Source organism: Apteryx rowi, unplaced genomic scaffold (assembly GCF_003343035.1).
Source record: "Apteryx rowi isolate R43461 unplaced genomic scaffold, aptRow1 scaffold_46, whole genome shotgun sequence".
NCBI lineage: Eukaryota > Metazoa > Chordata > Aves > Apterygiformes > Apterygidae > Apteryx > Apteryx rowi.
In genome coordinates this window covers 547,493-558,109 of record NW_020450716.1, presented here as the reverse complement: position 1 = coordinate 558,109, position 10,617 = coordinate 547,493, and the positions used below count along the sequence as shown (strand labels likewise).

Genomic DNA, 10,617 nt, shown 5'->3' with positions numbered 1-10,617 from the left:
GCCCGGCGCCTCCCGCGCCCCGGCACTGAAGCGGCCCCGCGGCGGTGGGGGAAGCGTCTTTCCGCTGCCGCCCCGAGCCGCCGCCCGCCCCGAGCTGGCCGAGAAGGAAATGCGAGCTTGTGATTTTGGAGCGCTCCAGCCGTCAGCTCCCTCTTCCCCGGCTTTGACTTTCGTTTAGTGGTGGGCTGCCTTCCCGGCTGGTCGTCTTCTCCGCATCTCCGGCTCCGGGACCAGACCGTTTTGCACTTCGTTAGACGAGAAACGCGGTCTTTTCTTTTTAAGAGACAACAACAAAAAAAGTGTCCGAAAATGCTTCAGCCTTCTTAGTCCTATGATTTCTTGCGTGAACGCTCTATTTTTATTTTATTATTATTATTATTATTATTATTATTATTGGACGGGGAAGGATTGAATAGAAGAAATCCCTCTGTGAAGGGAAGCCAGTGATTTGCTCCCTGTTGCGGAGAAGATCCGATTCCAGCTGCAGACCGTGGTTTGTGTAGGTCTTTCAGTCTCGGTTTCGAAGCGCTAAGTATTGCAGGGTCAGAGCAGAACTGCCTTCTCCCGATCAGCTTGCCTGTTGTGGTTGTGGCTCAGAGATCTCCTTCCCCCTCCTCGCACCATTTCTGTTGGTGTTGTTTATTTTTTTGTTTGGTTGGTTTGTTTTTTTTTCCCCTCCCTTTTTCCTTTTTTTTTCTCCCCCTCCTTTTTTTTTTATTTGATTTGATTTGGGTGAACTCCCTCCCTCCCCTCCTTAAACGAAAATACTAACTCTGAAGCCGAAATCCATGCCCCCTGCAATTCGGAAGAATCGGGTCTAATATGCCAGTGTCATCTTCGCCTTGCAGTAGTCGCGATGAAGGAAAAATCCAAGAACGCGGCAAAGACTAGACGGGAAAAAGAAAATGGAGAATTCTACGAACTGGCCAAACTCCTGCCCCTGCCCTCGGCCATCACCTCCCAGCTGGACAAGGCGTCCATCATCCGCCTCACCACCAGCTACCTGAAAATGCGAGCCGTCTTCCCCGAAGGTAACCACCCCGCGGTGCCCCGGCGGCCGCCCGCCTCCGTCCGGCCCGGACGGGGGAGACGGGGACGGGGACGGGGAGCCCTGCAGGCGCCGGGGGGGGGGGGCGGCCGGACACCCCGAAATCCCCCCCCCCCGTATCCCGGGCGAGGGGAGCCGGGAGCAAGGGGGGTGGTCGCCGTAGGTTCCGGTAGGAAATGAGGGGCGAGGGAAAAGCCGCCCTGGGGTGCAGAAGAGCCCCTAGGCCGCGGGCTTGCTAGGGGGCGGCCGCGGAGCGCGGGCTGTGACGAGCCGGTCGCGTCTGGCGAGGCCTGGAGCCGAAAACAGCTCGCCCTAAAGGCGCATAGGAAGAGGAGCCCCCCGCCCCACCACCACCACCACCACCGGGGCCGGGGCCGGGGCCAGAGCGGGGCCAGCCGCGGCCCGGGGGGGCGGGCGCGGGCGGCGTTTGACGGCGGGTACCAGCCGGCCAGCCCGGGGGGGGGGGGGGGGGGGCAGAGCCACCTGGTTGCTTGCCCCCCTTCGCTCCCCCGCTTTTTGCCCGCCTCGGGGGGGACCGTCCCAAAGCGGGCCGGCTCTCAGCCCCGCGCCGGGCCCCGGCCGCGGCCCCGGGAGCCCCGGCCCCGGAGGGGCCTTTCGACCCGGCGCTGCTGCTGGTGTCCAGGCCCGGCCGCAGGCAAAAATCATCCGGGGGGGGAGGGGGGGTGGTTATGGCTATTCTGGGTGGGCCGGGGAGGTTGAGGGGAGGGCAGCGGACTGGGGAAAGACGCGCGGCCGCCTCGTAGCGAGGCCCCGCCGCCTTCGCCTGGGGCCGGGCCGGGCCCCGAGCGGGCCCGGGACCCGCTGCCTCCCGGGGCCGGGGCCGGGGCCGGGACCGTGCGGGGGGCGCCGGTCTCTGCCGCAGCTCTGCACGGAGAGAGGCAGCAGTGAGGCCTGCAACCCCCTCTCCTTCCCTTGGGATTTGGGGGAAAACACCCGCCCAGGCCAGCCTCRCACATACACCCCGGGCCCGGCGGCGAGCCCACCGCCCCCCCCCCCAAAAGGACACACTTTGGGGGCTGCTTTCGCCGAGCGGAGGGAGGCAGCCAGCCGGCCCCCGGGTGGGGGGAGCCGTCGGTAGCGCGCCTCTTTTGTGCCGCCGCTAAACTGATGGGCGACGTGAAATGAAGTGCTGGTGGATGTCTGCCGGTGGCTAAATAAAGCGCGGCTCGCCCGCTCTGTGATTTGTTTGGACCCCTCCGGGCACGGGGGGGGGGAGGGGGGAGGAATTAGCAAATTCCGGAGTGGAAGGTCTGCTCTGCGTCGCGGTTTCTAAGGAGCTTTATTAAAAGGCTGCGAATTAAAAAAAAGGGGGGGGGGTAAAAAAAAAAAAACAACACCCCAACTCCGAGACAAGCTTGCCGTTAAGGCCACCTAATTCAGTAATTTCGGGAGCAATTATGGGCAGTGCTAGGGAAGGCCCGGGCTCCCCAAGCCCGCTGACCTCGCGGGGTGAGGCGGTGCTCTGCTGCAATTTCTAGCCATTTTCTCGCATCGGGAAATTTCCCGGTGAGAAATGGCACGTCGTAATTTCGGGGCCCCCCTCGGCAGCCCTCGCGCGGAAGCGTGCCCCTGAAAAGCCTTGATTTAGGAGGGAGGAAAAGTGGCGCATATCGAGATGCTGCTGAATATGTCCCCCCTTTTCCCAGGAGCAAACCGACCCTGGGAGCAGGTTTATACCTGCAGCTCGGGTGTGTTTTATGTGTCGGTCTTCCTTAAACAGGCCGGGCGTGCGCTTCTGCACACTCTGCTTATTGAGAGCAACGTTTAAATGCGTAGGGCGAATTCCTGATCTTTCATCGTCTTAAGTACGGATGGAAATACATTTAAAACCAAAGCTTGGGGTCCACGGATGACATGCTGGGGGAACCACCGCCTTCGGCCCCGAGCTCTGCGTTTAGTGCCCGGGGGAGTGGAGAGCCGCGGGGGAGCCGGAGGGAGGCAGCCGCGGGCAGTGCCCGCTCCCCGCCGGGTGCAGGAAGGGGTTTGGGGCCGGCCGGGGGGGCTGCCCGACGGCACACGGTCCCGGTTATCACCCGTAACCTCCCTCCCTCCCTGAGGCGGCGTTTTTCCCTAGAGATTTGGGTATGCGGGGGTTGGGGGACTCCTCTCCCCCCGTAGCCGGCTGGTGGTTTCCAGCTGGCTTTACCGGGAGAGGAGGGAGGGGGTACGACAGCCCGGGAGCGCTGCCCAGCTGCCCCCTCCGGGGCACTGGGAGACATCGGCCCTGAGCGGGGGGCAGGCGGGCAGCGTCTTCCCGTCACCGTGATTTAAATTCTGGGGACAGCAAAGATGTGGGGAAAACGCCCCTCCGAGGGTGCCCGGCATGGTCTCAAAGTTGTCCCGAGGTTGGGGGGGGGGAAACATGCCCCAGGTGCGGGGGCTGGAAATAAAGGTGGGCACGAAACACAGCTCGCCGCCACCCGCGGCCCTTCACGGGTGGGAGCCGGTGGGAGCTGTCCCCGAGGGGGCGGCCGCCGCGGGTTCCCCCGGGCCCGGCCAGCGGCCCGGTCCGCCGCCGGCGGCCCTCACCGCGCCGCAGGGCGCAGCGGGTTTTGCTTGTCCCAGCCCGCCGCGGTGGGGGCACAAGCCCGGGAGACCTGCTGCACGTCTGCTAGGCCCGGGGTAGCCGCAGCCAGCGCGATCGGCAGCGTTGTCCAGCTATAAAACTGTCTTCCAGCTCTGTCTAGACTGGAGGGGGAGAGAGAGGGGGCTGCGCTTTTAAAAATCCCGCTGGATGGCTCTTTTTTCCCCCCTTTATTTCCAGAGCGCACTGACACATAGTTTCGGCGAAGTTTGAGACCCTCGGCGAGGTGTCTGGGCCAGGATGGTCCCAGCGCTTCGACAAGGCTTGTAAATGGGTTCAGACAGGTCTTCCCCTGCTCCCCCTGGCCAGGTTTTTCCCAAACTTGCACGGTTTGGACAGAGCTCTCGGATCCCCCCGCGGAGGCGCCCGACCAGGCTCAGAGAAGTGAGAGTGAAAGGAGATCTATGTTGTAGCTCCTTTCTTCCCTCAAAGTGCAAGCCCTGGAAGGCATAATTTCGTGCTCCGATATCATACATTTTGCAATGTGGTTTTGCTCTGACCTTCAGATTCATGAGTTAGAGTCCAGGAGACAGCAACCTATAGCCTCCTCCGCTCTCCGTCTCTGTAAGATGGTCTTCTGTTGTGATTTGATTTTTTGCCAAGGCATTTATTACTGTAGAAAATACACCACGGGACTTTCTCTTCTTCTTTCTTGGCTGTCTCTTTTTTTTTTTTTTTTCTAAAAATGAACAAATGAAAGAAAGGGACGCAAGAATACATCGCGTTTAGAAAGAACCCCTCTTTCCACCAGGTTATGGCAAGCTGGTTAAATTGTGAACCTATCCTCTACCCGCCGCAGTTTCCAAAACTGACTTAAAACTGCACATTTATAGATGATTAAACCGGACGGGAGTGCGCTCATTAATAAATGACCCGAAAGGTAATGCTGACTATAGAAAATAATCAGAACAAAATGAATCAGTAGTAGTTCTGAGACCTGTTCCTTATTCTAATACGCAGACAACAGAAGTAGTAAGAAGCACACAGTTTTCTGTCGCTATTTAAAAGCAGATTGTGAGTGCATATTTTAAGAAAATCCAGGCAAATTGCAGCTATTTCAGCTAATTCTCAGATGTACCGAGAAGAGGTTTATTAATGAATTTGAAAAAGCAAACAAACAAACAACAAAAAGAACCCAAGCCGACGGCTCCATGAAACCGCGCGTCTATTGCAATAACCGCCAACAGAGGCATTAAAGGTGTTGCTGAAACAAAAGCGGCGTTAGGGGCTGCCGGGAGGCCGGTTCCGGTGGCGGCGGCGGAGGGGCGGGAGCGGGGTTCCTGCCGCTGTCGCTGCGGCTCATCCCGGGATCCTTGCCCCTGTCGGGCGCCTGCTTCCCGGCCCCTTAACATGACCGGGTGTTTCTGGCTCGTGCGTGAGAGCCGGGTTTGGACCTGTCGCGATGTGCTGGAGGGCGTTTTTGTGGGTGGTTTCCCTCTTGGGGTTACGCTTGTTTGGGGGAGTTGTTTCTTTTTAATTAAAGTTTTGGTCTTTACGCCTGTCGCCCCCAGCGCCCAGCCCTGGGCCGCCTTTGCAGCCGGCGACGCTGAGGAGCAGGAGCCGGCGGCGGGCGGCTCGGCGCATCCCCGGAGGGGCTGCACTAACGCAGCCCCGCTCCTTCCCCGGGAGGGAGCCGCCCCGGCGCAGGAGCCTCCCGCCCCGAGCAAAGGCTGCCCGGGCTGCCGGGATCCCCGCCGGCCCCGGCCCCGGCCCCGGCCCCGGCCCCGGCCCCGGCGGGGCAGCCCGCTGTCCCCCCGCGTCATTTTCCCTTTGCTCTCCTGGCCAAGGGAGGCTACTCAGCGCTGGGGGAAAATCCCCCAGGAGAGGCAGCGCTGAAAATCCCGGCGTTTGTAGCTGACCCGGGCTCCTAGTGAATGATGGCTATTGAGTAACGCGGGGGGACCGTGCGCTCCGGGGGAGCCGGGAAACAATACAGTAGGCACAAAGGAAATACTCCAAGTTACAGGGCAATCCGATACTTACGTAATACATCGCTAAGTAATTCTTTTAGCAGAATCCCAAACAGAAAAGCTACCGGGCTTTCAAAAGTGTTTATGTACGAATTTATATATTTGGAGAGCAAAGGTGGGATTTGTTCCCAAATATTTCCAGATCTTATTACAGTTTAACTCACCCCCATCCCTGGAAACTGGGAACTGGTACAAAGTGAATGCTAAAGCACTCAGAAAAACAGCCTGAGATGTCAAAAGATGGTAGGGGGGAAATTGCGCCCAGGCTTGCCGGAGGAAGGGGGACGCATTTATACGAGGAACCCTACGGCTTTCCGTGGTAAAAGGAGCACGTATTTCGGGATTTACCTGCGAAACCCCCTCTCTGCCGTCGGGACGCGGTTGTCCGAGGCGAAGGGAGAGGACCAGCGCCCGGGGGAGCCGCGGGCCCGGGTGCCATTAGGGAGCGTTATTTCCTCCCCAGCGCAGCAGAAACGATTCCGCGGGGCCCCTTCTGCCCTCCCGGCGCAGCAAAAACCGGTCCCGGCGCAGGCGGGACGAGCGGTCGATGCAGACACCCGAAACGGAGGGCAAACAGGGAGAGGGGGGCTCATTCGGGGTTGCGACGAGGGGGCGCCGGCAAAAACGGGGCTGCCCCGCTGCTCGCTTGCCCGCCGCGAAATGGCTCTCGGGGCCCGTGTGCCGGGTAATTCGTGCCGCGACCGGGCAGCGGAGACGTTTCCTGCGGGAGGAGCCGCCCGGCAGCCCGCGGCTTTCACAGCCCTGCCCGAGACCTGCTGGCCTCCTCCGCCGGGGACACCTTCGCGGCCGGAGACACCCTAGCAAACTGCCACCGCGTTTAACCGATTTACAAAGCGCCCACTTTGTACGAGCAGCTCTTTTTGGCCTCGCTCCAGCGCAGCGAGTGAAAATGTGCATTATTTACTGGCTGGGCAGGAGTTACTCTTTTGAGTCTATTGCATCCAATATGTTTACAGGACGTACGCCGTGCATTTGCAAATCTCCAGGAAGACAAGTTAATGTGCGGTCGTCCTTTCTCTGAATGTAAGGTTTTATTCGTTTCGTTTCCACCTTTAAAATGATCTGCCGGTGGATTAAACGATAAAATCATCGGCTTTAAAATAAACTTAGACGAGTGTCAGCCTGATCCACCCAACGCGTTTACGTTTGATACGAGTTTGCAATTGCAAATCCAACTTTAAATTTCGAAGAGCACAAAGCCGCGGAAGAGACTCTAAGTATTTATTTCTTAGTCTGGGTTAGAAAGGAGTCTTAAAAATGTTTGGCGACGCTGTGAAGCCGTACCTGTAGAGCTGTAACGAACAGGGCAGAGCAGGTTGCTGCACACGGGTGCAGCGGAGACACTATTTGTTCTTGAAAAGCTTCTTTGCGAGTGGCTTAAAGAATAAATCTGCTGCGTCCTTCAGAAAATTAGGGCTCGTTTCAGGACACATCAAAAGATTTTTTTAAAGTTTACCTATTGTTATGAGTAACCCCCTTTGTTGGGTTACAATCCCGTGTTTCGACACTTTCAATGAGGAAACCGAAATAAGGGCAAACCGCGCAGCATCGGGACTAACTACATAGTTTGCATTTGCCACCGTCTCGAGAAAAGGATCCCAGGGTGTCTCTGCGGTCCCTTAAACTTTCCACCCGCGGGGAAGCGCACTTCAGCAGAAAAAACATTTTGAAGGATTCCTGGAAGTTTAGGAGCCTTCTCCAGGCTGCGAAGGGGGGAAACGGCGGTAGAAACGTGCGACTTTTCGTTTGGCTCTTCAAAGCACATTTCCCAGTGCGCGACCAAATACTTCTTTTAGCGAAGGGAGGGTGTCCTTTCCAAAGCGTGACAGCGGGTTTGCAGAGCACCCGCCCCTGTTTCCCGGCGTGGGGACGGGGAGACCGCGCTGTGCTTGCCCCGTGGGTCCCCGGCGTGGGGCGAGGGCAGACGCGGGTGGGTGCGCAGCGCGCAAGGCGGGAGGCACTGGCGATCCCCAGGGACACCTGATGCGAGGGCAGGGGAAAAGGCGCCTGTCGCTTCCAGACCGGCGCTACCTGCAGGCACTCAGCCGAAGCAGACGCCGATCCGGGGGGGCTTCAGGCCGAGCGTTTGACAAATAAGCTCCGGAGCGGTGTGTTGTCCTCCGCGGGAGCCTAGGACAGCGCTTCCCGTTTGGGTGCCAACCTCTTTTCCCGTCCGTAACGGAGTCGAACGGGGCTCGCCCTGCAGCGGCCTTCGCCCCTGCACGCTTGCCGCTTAACAAGCGCCTGGACGGTGCGAGGGCGCAGGGGAGAAAAACACGGCGCTTGATTTCACGGCTGCACATAAGTTTGCCCCGTCAGCAGCGGCAGGAAAAGGCGGCCCGGGCTCAAGGGCGCTGGGCTGTGTGCCTGTTGCGCGCCTGTGCGCGCCCATTGCGCGCGTGTGCGCGTACGTGAAACGCTGCAGGCAGTGGTGGGGAAGCTGATGCACGACTTGTTTGCGTGGAGGAATTAAAAAAAAAAAAAGCCCAGATCCCCCCCTCCCGAAACCCCAAGCCCATCGAAACCCTTTCGCCGTGCCCAACGCCGTACCCAGGGGAACGGGGAGGGCGGGCTCGGTGCCGGCAGGACGCGGAGGGGCCCGCAGCTCCCCGGGGACAGCGCAAGCGTGCTTGTGGGAATACYCTCAGCGGGATTTCCAGCAAAGGGGACATTTCCTTCAAAATTGTGTGCGTGTGTGCGTGTGTAAAAGGGAGCCTGCCCCGGCCGCTCCCCCGCAGAGAAGGCGGGCGGTGGGGCGGCGGGCACCAGGTCTCGCGGCGCGGAGCAGCCCCGCGGGGGCGGCGGGCGGGCCGGGCTCCCTCAGTGCCCCGCTTCCCTGTCTAACCAGCCCCTTGGTTCCCTTGCAGGTCTGGGCGACGCCTGGGGACAGCCGAGCAGGATAGGGCCCTTGGATAACGTGGCCAAGGAGCTCGGATCCCATTTGCTTCAGGTAGTGGACGCCTTCCTCCCCTCGTACGCGCTGCGCGTCGGAAATCTTTTGTTTCGGTGCGGTTCACCTTCCCACCTCCTCCCTCTCCCCCGGACTGTTTAGAGGAGCCTCTTTCTTTTAATCCGGAGCCTCAAACCGCCCAGGAGGGAAGGAAAAATCGAGACACCAATCGCTTAAATTTTTTCGCCTTTGATATCAGCAGAAACAACAGCCCGCTGTGGCACTAATCTTACGTGCCTGCAGAGTATCGCCCAGGCGTGAAGATGGTAACTAAACGCACCAGAGCTGCTCAGGATGGCCGTTTGGTCCCGCAAACAGCCGCTGGGGGACTGCGACGGGCAGGGGTGTATTTACGGCCGAGGGGTGCTGTCGGCGTGCTTCAGGACATCGGAGGTCGTAGTTCTCCATCGATAATTCAGTAGGGGAAACCTTGAAAAGAGCACACGGCTGCAGAGGCAGGAGGCGAACATCTGGATTAGATCTCCTATTTACGTTAGCACCTGAAAACACAGTTGTTGGAGATCCCGTTGATCTGCTCTGGAATTCTTCTGAGTTCCCTCTGTGTAGCACGTAGGAGAATGTAGGAAGTCGTAGTTGGGGCATGTATGCCAGCCAGAGAAAAAAAATAATTACATTTAGCTCTATATTTTATATGTGAACTTAATACAGCGAGGATTTTTGTGCCCCGATTTTAAAGACCTAGTAAACCGTAATCATTTAACGGTCGTTTTTATTGTAGAAGGTTAACTTCTGGTCATAGAACTGAGGTTGTTTTAACTGTTCACTCGGGTGGGGATAAAAAGCTCAAAAGAAACTCTGTTCGGGGTTTGTGACTGCTCCCCCCCACCCCCACCGACGTTTGTCTCCGCCAGGCGGTGGCATTCGTTGGCCGCGCGGCGCCCCCCTTCCTCGAGCCCGGCCGTTGGCCGTGCGGAACCTCCCTGCCTCGCGCCCCGGCCGTTGGCCCCGGCGGCCACCCTTGGCCGGGCCCTTGCGTTTGTTTTGAAAATGATGAGACGCGGAGGCGTGACAGCCTACTGTCGACCTGAGCTTGGAGTGCTTCAGGGGCTGTATTTAGTGAATAATCAAACGTACAGGTTTCCCGCTCCCTAGCGCCTTGGTAGTGTAGCCCCTCCGGTGGTTGCCAGTCTCCTCGGGCTCCAGCCAGCTGCATGCTGCAAGGGAGGTCAGTAGCTGCAAAGGAAGAACGACACCAACGGCAGGACTAGGGAAGCTGTGTGAAACCACTTGAGATTTGAGGTGGCGTGCTTGTTTTTTGATACAGCAACCCTGCAAAATATCATCCGCCCTCCTTAAATAACAAGAGCACGCTTTTGGTAGAAGGATTTGAAGCATGCTCTGTTGATAGAATAAAATAAATGGATACTGATAAAATTGAAAATCATTTCTCGTGGAGGGATTTCAACTTATGAAGTACACAGTTCGAATTATAAGTAGTTGGTGTTGGATCAGCTCTTTCAGAAATCATTGGTCTACCTTGAAAATACATATGTAGTTATATCATAAAAATCATTGTTACACTTGCTCCTTCCTGTTAGCTGTTAGTAACTGAAGTTGCAAACTTAAGTAATACTACATGCTAATCACCTGTAATACTAATTTTACAGTTCAGTTATTTCTGGAACTAGGAATGCTTAACATTTTAATAAAAACAGCACATTTACTGTAAACTTTTTTTAAGGGTTCTTAGACTGAAACTTTACATATAAAGTTTCAGCTTCAGTATGTTTTTTTATAGAGATAAGTTAGAGACTTCTAAGCTAGACAGTAATGGAAGAATTAACCCAATTTAATTATGGTACTGGGAAGGGCAATTGCAAGATGTTTAGAAGGAAACTTATGCTTAAGGATACAATAATTTATTTCCCATTTTAATACTGCTACAAAAGTTAATTTATGTTCCCCCTCCCAAAAAAAAGTAAAGGCAAAAAGTAATCTGGTTTCAATTACATGCAGCAGAATCGTTAGTAGGCCAGAGAATAATTTGCAATATTTTTTTTAC

The 10,617-nt window shown here is 56.9% G+C and overlaps 1 protein-coding gene across 2 annotated transcripts in view; it reads left to right on the top strand.

Moving 5' to 3' along the window:
* The first annotated feature begins 856 nt into the window (after nt 1–856).
* The window catches only part of SIM2 (SIM bHLH transcription factor 2), a 55,024-nt gene continuing 45,263 nt past the window's right edge, over nt 857–10,617 (top strand). For both annotated transcript variants that reach the window (XM_026077682.1, XM_026077683.1), the window contains exons 1-2: nt 857–1,031; nt 8,512–8,594. In XM_026077682.1, coding sequence (XP_025933467.1) covers nt 857–1,031; nt 8,512–8,594 — 258 coding nt within the window. The remainder of the gene's footprint in view (nt 1,032–8,511; nt 8,595–10,617) is intronic.